This window comes from Amblyomma maculatum, chromosome 3 (assembly GCF_055883805.1).
Source record: "Amblyomma maculatum isolate TAMU_Amacu chromosome 3, ASM5588380v1, whole genome shotgun sequence".
In the NCBI taxonomy this organism is placed as follows: Eukaryota; Metazoa; Arthropoda; class Arachnida; order Ixodida; family Ixodidae; genus Amblyomma; species Amblyomma maculatum.
Genome location: NC_139346.1, coordinates 110,901,617 through 110,915,722, shown reverse-complemented (window position 1 = coordinate 110,915,722; position 14,106 = coordinate 110,901,617). Strand labels below are relative to the sequence as shown.

The 14,106-nt window shown below is 46.9% G+C and overlaps 1 protein-coding gene across 1 annotated transcript; it reads right to left on the bottom strand.

The window, feature by feature from the left end:
- Positions 1-1,299: 1,299 nt before the first annotated feature.
- On the bottom strand, positions 1,300-13,677 carry LOC146195689 (uncharacterized). The gene is made up of 4 exons (XM_084595968.1): positions 13,628-13,677; positions 2,479-2,621; positions 1,906-1,912; positions 1,300-1,438 (listed from the first exon to the last, which is right to left on the bottom strand). The coding sequence occupies exons 1-4, from the start codon at positions 13,675-13,677 to the stop codon at positions 1,300-1,302; spliced, it is 339 nt and encodes a 112-aa protein (XP_084452094.1).
- Positions 13,678-14,106: the final 429 nt, after the last annotated feature.

Genomic DNA, 14,106 nt, shown 5'->3' with positions numbered 1-14,106 from the left:
GTATAAGTTATTTACTAAGGTAATAGCTAATAGAATCAGGACAACCTTAGACTGCAATCAAGCAAAGGATCAAGCAGGTTTTCGGAAATGGTACTCTACTATCGATCATATCCATACGATCAATCAGGTGATAGAAAAATGCTCGAAATATAACCAGCCCATATACCTATCTTTCACTGATTACGAAAAAGCATTTGACTCATTTTAAATCTCAGCGGTGATGCAGGCACTGCGAAATCAGGGGGTAGACGAGCCGTACGTGAAAGTACTGGAAGATATATATTGTGGCTGCACAACAACCATAGTTCTGCATAAAGAGAGTAACAAAATTCCCATAAAGAAATGTGTTAGGCAAGGAGACAGAATCTCCCCAGTACTATTCACAGCTTGCTTAGAGGAAGTATTTAGAGACTTGGAATAGGAGCAGTTAGGGATAAGGGTAGATGGAGAATACCTCAGTAATGTGCGATTTGCTGATGACATTGCCTTGCTAAGCAACTCTGGGGATGAACTGCAAATAATGATTGATGACCTAGACAGGAAAAGTACAAAGGTAGGCGTGAAAATCAATGTGCAGAAGACTAAGGAAATGTTCAACAGCCTCGGGAAGGAACAGCAGTTTACATTGGGTAGCGAAATACTGGAAGTAGTAGGCGAATATGTCTACTTAGGACAGGTAGTAACCGTAGATCCGGACCATGAAAAGGAAATAACAAGAAGAATAAGATTGGGATGGTGCGCATTTGGCAAGCACTCGGAGATTATGACTAGCAGCTTACCTGTATCGCTCAAGAGGAAAGTATACAACAGTTCCATCTTGCCTGTGCTCACCTATGAGGCTGAAACGTGGAGGCTAACCAAGAGAGTTCTACTTAAGTTGAGGACAACCCAGAGAGCTATGGAACGAAAAATGGTAGGGGTAACATTAAGAGATAGAAAGCGTGCATAGTGGGTCAGAGAAATAACTCAAGTTACCGACATTCTAGTAGAAATTAGGAAGAAGAAATGCACATGGGCAGGACATGTAGTGCGAAGAGAGGATAACCGATGGTCGCTGAGGGTAATAAACTGGATTCCAAGGGAAGGAAAGCGTAGCAGGGGGCGGCCGAATGTTATGTGGGCGGATGAGATTAAGCAGTTCGCAGGGGTCAAGTGGATGCAGCTAGCACAGAACCGGGTTAAGTGGAGAAATATGGGAGAGGCCTTCGCCCTGCAGTGGGTATAATCAGGCTGATGATGATGATGATAATAATGAGCATACCTTTTGAATATTTCTAACTGAGCAGCAGGCTCCACTGGTCACTTCCCGTAGACTGGTGGAAAGAGTGTTGGCTGGTAACCCGGGTAGCTCTCAATGCTGCTTTTCTCTTCATTATCAAAGTGTTTACTACAAAACCTTGAATTTTTATTTGGGCACCAATTTGAGGAGTCTTCCCCACTGGAAAAAAAGAACGTAGGCAATTACTTTTCAAGAAGTGTTCAAGTGGGTGAATGTGATATATTAAAATAAGCCATTAGGCGGTAAACCTGGCGTCGGCCTCTTTTAAAATATGTAGCTTAGTAAAGAAATATTTAAATCTGGAGATATAAAAGGCATGTAACTGCTAACCATGATTAATATGACACTCTCGTGGCTGTATTCACAGTGGACTGTATCCAGCCCACTGTTTTGCTGTGTTCGTACACTGCAACACTCCTTAAAACAAGACTAGAAACTTTAAGACTAGTTTCGACGTTATCCTGCTGATGCGTTTGCATCTCACGAGCAGAAAAAAACGCAAAATATGAGGTGAAAGCTTCTTGTGTGCGAAAGCGCACTTGCACAATACGAGTCTCCTTGCATTTAACAAAAGTACTTCAACAGGCCCTGCAAAAATCGTTCACAAAGAACATCATAATCCTTACACTGCGTCTGAAGATCAAATGTTGCAGCTTGAGTAGATGATGCAGGAGGGTTTATAGTGCGCAAATTGGTAGGAAGCTCCTGCGCCACACACGAGGTCATGCGGCCTCCACGCACCGCAGTTCGACTAAGAACTATATTTACCGATAGTCATATTAGTCCAATGCTCTAATTTCGAAGTTTTGACCATATGTTGGCTTTGCCGTTTCAATTAAACGCCGTAGGAGAAGTCCGGAGCGCAGAGCACACCGGTATTTCTGTATTTCGCCTCCCATGAACTGCGGCCCGAAATCGATACAACGGCTGCGCGGTTTTGTCGCTTGTCTTGACGCTCCGTGGTTTAAAATGACAAACATGCAATTCCCTTCCTGTCCAGTGTCTACCATTAGACGCTATATTTGATTGCGCGGAGCGCGTACTGTTTGCAGCGATCAAGTGCTCCAACCAACATATATGTGCCGGCCCGAATGCGAAGTTCATAACATTGTCTCCGCACAAACAACAATCTTTTTATCTGCCCCTTGGCATTTGTACGCCATCAGTGCCGCAAGTGAATGAAAACAGTCGCTATCTACGTCTCTCGTCGCTTTTTTTTTCGCAGGGTCTCCCCGGGAAGCGGAACAACTTGGCGTTGGGGTCCCCTTCGCGATTGTGACAATCTTTCACGCAGCAGTACCTGCGCTTATTCCTCTTTTGCTCGTATCCGCTGAAGTCGAAGCTTCGTACGAGACCAGTGAAGCAAATAAATGTGATAAACTACGCCCAACACGAATAAAAATGCGCCCGCAAAAGGCACACTGCCACTACGAGATACACGCCGGGCGCCTAAGGCTGCGTTTGGGCCGCCTCATTGTTAGCTCCCGTCGGCCGATAGGTGTCGCCACATGTATCAAGCAAACTCACTGCAGGGTTCCTATAACAATCCCACTTGTCCTCGGACAGATGTGGTCCAAAATTGAATACCTTCCAAGACATGTCAGCAGACAGAGAACAAGCATGCATGGGTAGGAGGTCGTCCTAACGATACCCCTTAAAGGGCTGTTAGTGATGACCAATGTTACCTAGTTAGTGCTCTTCCCACTAACGTTAACTCGTTCGACACTGTCTAGCAGGCAATAATGTATCGCAGGAGGTAGGGTTTTACTGATTTGTAAGTCCTGTTGGCTTTTTTATGGGGGATGTTCGGTGGTACTAACGTTCTTGTTTAGAACAGTCGTTCTTCTTTAAAATGATCTCATTTCTGCAATAAAACTTCGCTGCAAGAATGTGGTCACTACGATGTGAAGGTGGTAAATATTACTTGCGCAATATGCCTTGAACTGATTTTTGCAGTATTTCTAATGCAATAGAGCTAGAACCTGCTAGAACAGACTAGAACCTGTGAAGTTTATACAGAAGTTTAGGAAAGGATGGCTGAAGGACTATTAAGACATTGTACAGGAAGTTTCAAATGCAAATGAGCATTATTTCAGTTGTTCACAGTCTTCAGTGCCCGTAATGGAATAAGGTCCACGTGAAAAATTGCTACCTGTCCATTTGCAATGGATATTCTCATCAGCTAGAACATCCGTAGAAGCTGAGCTTTATTTTCAGATGAATTTAACTAGAACAGGGATGCTCCAACAAAAATTCCTTCTTCGAGCAGGCCAAATTCGCTTTCTCCATGCTCATGCTGTTCTGATAGAACACAAACGTTAGACGCATATTCAGTACCTAAACATTACCAAATGTAAACGGAGAACCTCAAGTGAATAGATATGATGATTCTCATCTTTATTACTCCAGCCGGACTCCAAAGGCAGAGTGTAAATGCTGCTAAAACATCCAACTCCTCGCAAATGTAATCCAAGAGAGCTGTATAGCATGAATGTGTATGCTTCCAGCAATGCTACGATCCCGCCTAGAATGACACTATGAACGGACTGGAGTGCTAAGAAAATTTGCAATCGTCATTACCTACGTTCATGATGGTTTCCAACATCAGGATAAGTAAAAAGGGCTGATGCACTAATCGAAAAATAACCTGGAAGCATTTGCAGAACACCTTATAAAACTGTTGCGGAATCCATCGAACACCTTAAAAAGCAAGCTTTCCATTGCTCTAAAAATTGGGCACTTAAAGATCAGTATCTCATCGCTTTAAGATGTGTGGTGCTAGTTAACGCTCAGTGTTGCACTGCTTTCACGACAGGCCCAACTGTCTTAAATGAATAAATCGCATGCTTCCTGAGCAGAATAGCTTGATATGCTAATTTCTACCTAGTCTTTGCCAGTGCATATATTGACACGAATTGCTGACTTAGGTCTTGGAGCCGTGTGACGAATGTAGGCTAGACATTCACTCCGCAAAGTCAGTACGAACTGCTTAAAAGAGTTGATTAATCCTATGGCTGGCTTGTGGTCTCAGTTTTGAAAGTCATGTTGCTTCAGTAATCAAGTGTATCCCTTTAAAGTGGGTATCACCTAATTTTTTTATTGCTACTTCATGTGCAAGCCATGCTGAATACTTGTTTTCTGATGCACATTCACAGTGTGGCTGTATTACTTTGCAAAAGCATATTCTTGACTAGAAGATAACCATTTGCTGGATTTGCTGTATAGACAAATACTCAATTTGCACAAATTAAATTTATGAAGAAAGGGCTTCGTAACTGCGAAGACTATTCATTGGGTCAGGTAGTTTTCTGAAGCTACAGATATCCTAGCCAAAAAAGACTATCTATGGCAAAATACGAAAACTAGAAATGCCTGGAAAGGCAATGCTCCAAAGGGTAGTACAATTACCGTGATCACTTAGTTTACCGAGGGAAATAGGACGAAGTTTATTTGTGGGAAATAATTACTGGAATAACAGTGCAGCGGCCTTGATTTTTTTGTGCTCGTTGCACTGTCCATTACTTGAAAAGACGTCTACTTTGATGCATTTAGCTTTCGCACAGCAGGGTATGACAAGTAATTTTCATAAGAGTTATGTGCTACATCTTGTATTTTGCTTCTTTTGAATTCAGTGTCATGTGAAATGACCTAATGAAGCATTCAACATTTACACAGTTCTAGTATTAACACACACGCGCACGCGCACGTGTGTGTGCGTGTGTGTGTGTGTATGTGTGTGTGTGTGTGCGCGCGAGCGCGCGCGCGTGTGTGTCTGCGTGTGTGTGTGCGCGCGTGTGTGTGTGGGGGGGGGGGGGGGTAAGCGCGCGCGTGCGCGCAAAGGATATGCGAGCAGGCTGGCCAACGCAGACTGCGAGGTTTCAAAAGAGTGATGGTTTGGAACTGCCCTCGGCAAAGCACAGCTGGAGCAGTATGCCCACTTGCTTCCATATTTTTTATTGAGAAATTTCTAACCGCTCGTCGCTGTGTGCCGTGTCAGTAGACACTTTTAGTTTCCCTTACGTGAACGTGAGAAGTCTACGTAGCCGACACGCAAGTTTATTGAAACCCTTATATTTACACGTTCGCAACGCATGCCGTGCGTCGATCCTAGCGACATCGATTAACAAATACAGACACTGTTGCAGCCACTCTTATACAAGACGAGTCAAAAGCAAGCCAATATTCCAGCCTCAATATAGCCATTCTATTATAAGATAAGTTCAAGCCAAGCCAATCTCGCGAGACGATTTCTATGTCAACGGCAAATGCTACTTCGTCAGGCTTAACAGCTGCAAAACAGCCGTTCGATCTGGAGAGCAAAATTGATTTATTACTTGAATGTTTATTTCAGGGTAAGGGTGGGAAAATGGAAGGCGAATAGAACAGTTTAGAACATGATATCACGTCGAGAGATTAGCGAAGAAGCTGTTATCGCTGTGAAGCGGGCGCTCTGGGCGCCGCCATGTTGTCAACGCTACGAGCACGCCAGCAACGCGAGGACCTCAAAGTGAAAATCCAAATCTCACATACATCCGTGAAGGTCAGGCGGACCCTTCACGTTCAACGCATGCGCACTGGTCACACGTAGGCGCTGCACGTACGTGAAGCTTCCACTTACGTGAAGCTAAACCTGTCTAATGTCCGTGGCCCCCGAGCCGGCGCGGCGCCTAAGAGAACAAGAACGCTCGGTCACCCGCAGCTAATGCTTTCGCTCCAGGTTCGGTTCAGCACCGTTGAACCCTTCTCGTTTTTTTTTTCGTACCACTGAGGTATGGGCTGCGAAGACCTAAGTAGCAGCGGACGGAGCTAGGGATTTTACTGTTACTGTGCGCGCGCACTGGACTCTTTTGCCGCTTTTGTTCCTTAAGTTCAAACCCTAGTGTGGACAATCTTGTATAATTTCACAGCTTAATTCCAAACGTCAACGTTTACTTGCCCTTTAGAAGTTTATCTCAATCTGGAGAGTTATTTCTTTTCCGACACTACAAAACTGCATGTGTATGGGCGTGCGCGAGTGCAAATAACTAATGTGCAGGTACTTAATAGATTTGCAGCCCCGCACACTCTCAGTAAATACCCTTGAACGTTTTTCTTACAATGAGGAAGGATTATGCACAATCCCTGCAATGGGCTGCGGAGAAGCAGACTCACGACTCCAACTCCCTGCGTCGCTTTAACTAACCCGCCACCCCGCCAAACTACCGGAAGAAAAAGAACGAAAGCAAAGATTGCGAACGCACAGAATCGGCGCTCACTCTACATCCTCGCGCATCACACCTTTTGACTGAGCAGCGCACCTCCTCTCTCAAGGGAATAAAATCTCCACCCAGGACCTGCAAAAATATTTTCCCCCTTTCCCTCCAATCAGCACTGGTATTAAAGGAAAAAGGCACCTCGACGTTGTCCTGATTTACAGATAAGAACACCCAGAAAAGAGGTCAGAATCAGGAAAAGTAAAGAAAGAGATCAGGCTGGACAAGAATATGAGCACCAATGCTGACCTCGACGTTACCCTGATCTACAGGATAAAGATATCCAGAGAAGAGGTCAGAATCAGGTAAAGGTGCAGGAAGAAATCAGGCTGGCCAGGAATACGAGCAGCAATGCTGAGCTGCTTTTCTCAAATGGCATCATGTCTAAACATTTTGGAGACGTTGAAAGTGGACACTGAAGAATAGACAGGGAAGGCTCACAGCGGCATTGTACAACCTAGAGTCATCAAGGCAAGATAAAAAATAGTGCCCTAAAGTAGAAGTTTTAAGAAGCGGCAATTCTGAATTTCTACAGCGAGTTTTTATATTAAGACAGCTAACAACCTTCTTTCCAAGGCTGCGGTGTTTATAGCGTAGTTTCATACCTCGCTGTGTCTTCCCTGTGAATAAAAACGATGAAAGTTTTAGCAAAATCCCCTGTGTGTTTAATTTAGGGCTTTTTAAGGAAAGAACAGCCCTTTACACTGCATTTGGGCCTGAAGCTTGTTTTTGCATGGCTATGATCGTTATAAACTTCTGAGCAATCGGGTTCCAGAAATTAAACAAGCCTTCTTTATTTATGCACCTCGAAATTTGAACTATTGGTACAAAACCTTTTTTTTCTGCTACAAAAGCTCAAATATTTGCTACAAAATTCCATTTTACCTGCAACAAAACTTGAAATCTCTGCTACAAACTGCGATTTCTTCTGCTACAAAGGCTCCTACAAGAAGCCATTAGCCAGTACCACTACTGTGCATGCTGTTGCTGCTTGTGTTTTGATTAGCATTCATTGGACACTGCCCCGCCCCCGCCCTTACTTTTGTCAGACGAGTTGAAAGTTGAAGTCACATTAGGCATACATAAGCAGTGACATAATAGCTGCTTGTTCAATATTTGCATGATAGCCGCCGATCGACTACTGAAACTGATGGCTTGCTAGCAGAAATTGAAATATGCTTTTTTAGGCAGGAAGTGCTCAATTCCATGCTTATTTTGTAGTGTCGTGAATGATCGGAACAAAAAAAAAATGATAGCTCGAAATTTGGTGTCCACACTTGCTTACAATAGCATAATAACATAAACGCCTATGCAATGAAGCAACCTGTATAGTTAAAGTTTTCTAATGTCCCAGCTGAACTAAACTATTTCATACCTATTACACTACAACAGATTTGCCTACACAATGAAGGAGTGTCAGCCGCTGTTACTGCTTTATATTGCGCACACATAGTGGGGCTGCAATTGCCGTCCACTGAGCTGTGCCGCATATAGGGACAGACTATAGGGGAGAATCTTGACTCCATATATATCACTATCTATATATTACAGGGCAGTAATAGGCGAGATTATATATCAAGACAAAAAAGAAACAGGAAAAAAAACGCACTCGGAGAGCCGGAGAGTCAACATAAAGGGACTACGGCGAAAAGTTCGGCGATTGTCGACATCGTGCGAGCTCGAAAGCGGCAGGCCCAGTACGATGAAACGCGCTCGTCGGCGCCTGTAATTTGGCCTCAACGCGCCTCCAGAGTAAACATCCACCCTCTTCCTCCGCCTGTTTCCCACCGACTGTGCTGGCGCGTCTCACATGCGCTGTTGGCTTGCGCACGCTCTGCGCAGACTACCGCCCAGTCGAAAAAAACTACAGAAATGTGTCAAAAATACGACAAAATATCCTTTAGTTCTGTCGTAACCAACAGACTTTTCTGTAGTTCTGTAGTACGTTTCTGTAGGTCGGTAGTTTTCCTGTAGTATATTTCTGTTTGTAGTTCAGTAGCACTTTTCTGTTCTAACTACAGAAATTTCTGATGTTACGACAGAATGTTTTGTTGTCACAACCGGTTTCCCGTCAAAACCCGCACTGAAATTCTGTCGAACCATCAGAAAATTTTCTGTAGTTTTTTCCGACTGGGCGGGGAACGGCAGGGAGGCGAGAGAGGCTGATAGAGGCGAGAACCTCCTTCGGTTTCACGTTCCAGCTTTAGTACCCAGCATTGAACCAAGACGTACAGCTTAACCATTACGATTGCTTTCTTTTTATACAAAACAATGCACCAGACAAAATTGTTTGGGCAAGCTGGCAAGTGCATTTACGAGAGTACCTTAAACAGAAGTAACCGCTTACACCGTCAGAAAAAGCGGATGTGCAGACTTGTCAAATCGTGTGGTCTCTGCACGTTTTCTCGCAGGTGTGCGTACCTCGCTAACACACGTTTCAAAAGGAAGGTCGTTGTCGTCGGCCTGTGACCAGAAATGTCTCGTAAATTGCCTCTGCCAAACTTTTTTTAATGCCTATGCTCATTTGGTCTCTCGCTTCCAGAGTGAGGCCTATTGAGCTTTAGGAAGAACGGCGAGAAATTAAGCCTATGAATGCGCGCTATTGCTTTCGGGACCCATCTTAAGTAGAACATTCGCCCACAATCCACAATAATTCTGCGACCTGCCTACAACATTTATATCCGAATCTCAAGCATAGAAGGCGTGATGGCTCAGTGGTTACGCTCGAGTTCTGAATACAAGTGCGAGGGTATTTGTATTCAGCCAAGGAGCCAGGCGATGAGTTCGACGCACTTCTTTTTGATGATGATGATGACCTCAGACAAAATGGCACATACCCATGGCGGGGGATTGGCCAGGGTGCATTGTAGATTGTAAATATATATGTTCAAGGACTAGAGTATTCAGATAAATATGGTTGTTTAACTAGAATTTGGAAAAAAAAATAAAAAGGAAAAGAAAAGGTAATGAAATCATACCTAGCATAGGAATCTACCTGCTAAAATTATGTAGTCATGAATAGCATCGCACACTGGTTTTAAGGCATATCCCTTGACGCTTGCCCCGAAGGAGTGGAGAACTGGAATAGTTAGTAGAAGGCCTAATCTCGAAAGGGGAGTTGCTAAGTAAATTTTGCGGAGAGATGCGAACCTCCCGCAGAAGAGAAAAAAATGATCGATGGATTCAACTTCTTTGCAAGACTCACAGAGGTTAGTAGCGGAGAGCCCCGAACGCAGCGAAAGAGAGTCATAGACACTTCACATAGCCTTGAAACACACATGCGGCCACGCCAAGGCCATCTGAAGTGTTGGTAATCTGGTGCAGTAAGGAGAGGCTCGTTACTGCGGTGATGGAGACGTTGGAAATTTTGAAATCGTGCTAATGTTAAGTAAACGATATTAGGTATGAATGGACCAAGAGGTTCACTAAAAGCAGATTTTGCTAAAAAATCTGCCCTTTCATTATATTGTCATGGACAACAGGGCTAGACGTGACTAAAACTACGGGCGAAGCTGAGCCAGCAGGCAAAGTTCCGCGCACAGCACACGAGCGTCCTTTTCTTCCAAGTGCCACCTAAAAACATCTGGGACACCAGGTGGCATTACTCCGCCTCCTAAAAAAACGAAAGCACAGACTGGGCGCGAGCGATGGGCGATGCAAGTCAGTACAGAAAACGAATATAAAACAGAGGCGGTGCCCTGCACAACTAAACGAGTGCATAGTACACCGCACTTTACTGCGTGAAATACGGTTTCATGCGGACAACGTGCACCACCTCGGAGCGTGGTTGCCGACGCGAGGTCTGCACAGTACCCGCTGGAAGAACTTCGTATGTCACTTCTGTGACACGGCGCAGAACCTTGTAAGGTCCAAAGTATCGCGACGTCAGTTTTTCAGACAAGCCGAGCCGGCGCACCGGTGTCCACACCCCAACTTGATCTCCTGGTTGGTATGTGACGTGTCGATGACGGAGGTTGTAGCGACGCGTATCCTTTCCCTGCTGTTGCTGAATGTGGATGCGGGCAAGTAGACGTGCTTCCTCGGCGCGCTGAACAAACCGTTCAGCTTCTAGGATGAGAGGATTATCCGTGCAGCACGGAAGCATGGCATCTAACATCGTCTGAACGTCGCGCCCATAAAGCAGGCGAAATGGTGTAAAACGCGTCGTCTCTTGGATGGCAGTGTTGTAGGCATATGTGACGTACGGGAGAAGCTCGTCCCAGGTCTTGTGCTGGGAGTCTATGTACATTGCAATTATGTCGGCGATCGTTTTATTGAGTCTCTACGTGAGGCCATTCGTCTGTGGGTGATAAGCAGTGGTTTTGCGATGGCTCGTGTGACTCAGCTCAAATACGTCGTGCATAAGTTGTGCCGCAAATGCCGTGCCTCGATCGGTGATTACTTGGGACGGCGCGCCATGGCGCAACACGATTTGCTGCATAAAAACTGGGCAATCTCACATGACGTGCCACGCTTCACCGCCTTGGTTTCAGCATACCGCGTGAGATAGTCGGTCGCGACTATAATTCATTTGTTACCGACTGATGTCAGCTGAAATGGGCCCAGAAGGTCGATGCCAATATGGTCAAACGGTGTTCGGGGAGGCGCAATAGTTTGGAGCAACCCCGCTGGCTTGAGAGGCGGCGCCTTTCGACGTTGGCACTCACGACAGCCTCTGACGTAGCGATGAACGGCGTCAGCAAGTTTAGGCCAATAATAGGCTTGCCTAACTCGGGCGAGTGTGCGTGCAAAGCCCAAGTGGCCAGAGGTTGGCTCATCATGGCAAGCAAAAAGGATATCGGCACGGAGGTCCGGGCATTACGAGGAGGTACGCTCGGTCAACAGTGCTGGAGTTCTGTTTGAATAGAACGCCATTCCGGACACAGAAAGCAGACAGGTTCCGAGCAACTTGCCGAGGGATATCAGCAGCGCGATCCTGCAGGTGGTCAATGACAGGTCGAAGGTCCGGGTCAGCTCGCTGTCGGGTCATTATGTCTGAAGCACTCACCCGTCCAAGAAAACCGCTCTCGTCGTCCGTGCTCTCATCGACTAAGCCGACGGGTGCGCGCGACAGCGGGTCAGCATCTTCGTGCTTCCGGCCAGATTTATACACAGTGGTGTAGTCAAATTCTTGAAGGCGAAGACTCCATCGTGCTAGGCGCCCCGATGGGTCGCGGTGGTTAGCCAGCCAGTACAAAGAATGATGATCGGATACCACTTTAAACTGACGGCCATGGAGGTAAGGCCTAAATTTCATGGTTGCCCACACAACCGCAAGGCATTCCTTTTCCGTAGTGGAGTAGTTTGTCTCGGCGCGAGAGAGCGTGCGGCTGGCATAGGCAATTACCTTTTCGAGGCCAGCTTGGTGTTGAATGAGTACAACGCCACGGCCGATATTGCTGGCGTCGGTGTGGACTTCGGTGCCAGCGTCTTCATGAAAGTGTGCAAGAACAGGGCTTGTTTGCAGTCGGCTGCGTAGCTCCGCAAAGACTCTTGTTGCTCGGCGCCCCACACGAACTGTGTATCATTGCGCGTGAGGCGAGTCAGGGGGGCGGCAACTTTCGAAAAATTGGCGATGAAGCGGTGGTAGTACGCGCAGAGACCCAGGAAGCGTTTCAAATTTCTCTTGTTTGCAGGAACGGGAAATGTGGCGACCGCAGAAGTCTTGTCGGAGTCTGGCGTAACGCCTGCGGCACTCACAAGGTGACCAAGAAACTTCAATTCTTTGTAGCCAAAATGGCACTTCTCGGGCTTGAGCATCAAGTCAGCTGACCGGAGGGCATCTAATACTGCGAGCCGACGTTCGAGGTGTTCTTCAAAGGGTTCAGAGAATACGGCAACGTCGTCGAGATAGACTAAGCAGATTTGCCATTTGAGGCCGGCGAGAACGGTGTCCATCATGCGCTGAACATAGGCCAAAAGGCAGCACTTTGAACTCGTACAGTCCATCTGGGGTGACAAAAGCTGTTTTTTCGCGGTCCCGCTCATCCACCTCAATCTGCCAGTACCCGCTCTTCAAGTCAATGGAGGAGAAGTACTGGGCGCGACGAAGCTAGTCGAGCGAATCGTCGATACGGGACAGCGGGTAGACGTCTTTTTTAGTGATGGCATTCAACTTTCGATAATCGACACAGAACCGAAGGGTCCCATTTTTTGTCTTTACCAGCACGACAGGGGATGACCACGGGCTGTTGGATGGTTGCATTACACCACCACAAAGCATCTCCTGAACTTATGTCTGAATCGCTTCACGTTCCGTCGTTGAGATACGGTACGGCTGCTGGCGGATAGGGCGGGCGTTGTGAGGAGTAATGATACGGTGCTTCACGAGAGTCGTTTGCCGTACTTTCGATGAGGACGCAAAACAAGTGCTTTACTGTAGTAGAAGGGCATGTAGCTCACTGTTCTGTGTGTCCGAGAGATCCGGACTAATATCAAGACTGTCAAGTTGAGGCTGCACAGTGCTAACAGCCCCAAACGTAAAACATTCTGAAACATCAGCTAAGGAGTCAGCAAACGCGATGGCAGTGGCACGAAAAAGATTCCGGGGTTTGTTGGGGAAGTTAGTCACCAGGAGCTCAGACCGTCCGTCGCGGAGGTGGATGAGGCTGCGCGCTGTACAGATGCCGTGGGTGAGCAAAAGTGACTGGTTGCCTTCCGCAACCGCATGCCCATCACGCAGTTCGTCGCAAGTAACAGTCACAAAAACACTGGCGCGTGTCGGAATAGAAACGCTCTCGGCGGAAGTTCGAAGGGCGGCGCTGCGTTGGCGATTCTTGGTGTCCGTATCAGCAGCTTTCTCGGTTCAAAATGTCACTGTGCGCTTCCGGAAAACGATAATAGCTCCATACTCCCGGAGAAAATCAACCCCAAGGATAAAGTAACGGGAGCAGTCAGGTATAACGAGGCAGCTTACAATAAACGTGGAGCTGCGAATTTGAACTCGTGCCATGCACAGGCCGCTGGGAGTTACGACATGTCCACCAGCGGTGCGAATCTGCATGCCCGACCATGGTGTCATTACTCTTTTAAGAAGCGCTGCTAGCTTCCCAATTATAATCGAAAAATCAGCGCCACTGTCCACCAATGCACTAACCTTATGACCGTCGAGAACCAGGGGTATGTCCAGCGAGAGTCGATGTTCATGCGTAGGAACTGCCGTCGGTGTCGTAAAATCCAGATCGCTCACAGGTCTCGTTGACAGGAGGTCTTCGCCACGTCGATTTCAAGCTGCCTCGCCCCCGGAGGTCGCTGTCTTTAGTTTGCCCGGTGGGGACTTGGCGACCGTCGCTGTGCCATCCAGGATGACCTGGGCTGCGGCGATGGTCGGCGTGGGGACGTGGATCGTGACTGCTGCTGAGAAGTTGGCGCCATGCGCTGCTGCGCTAAGTAGTCTTTATCATCTCGGGGTCTTTGGCCTATTGTAGGGCGACGCATGTCGATGGGAAATCCGTGAAGTTCGTGTCGATAGGGGCACTGGTGATAGAGATGACCTGGTTCTCCGCAATGGAAGCACAGGCGCTGGCGATTTGGGGCGCGCCACAGGTCCGCCTTCCGCTGGGGAGGTCGTCGGTT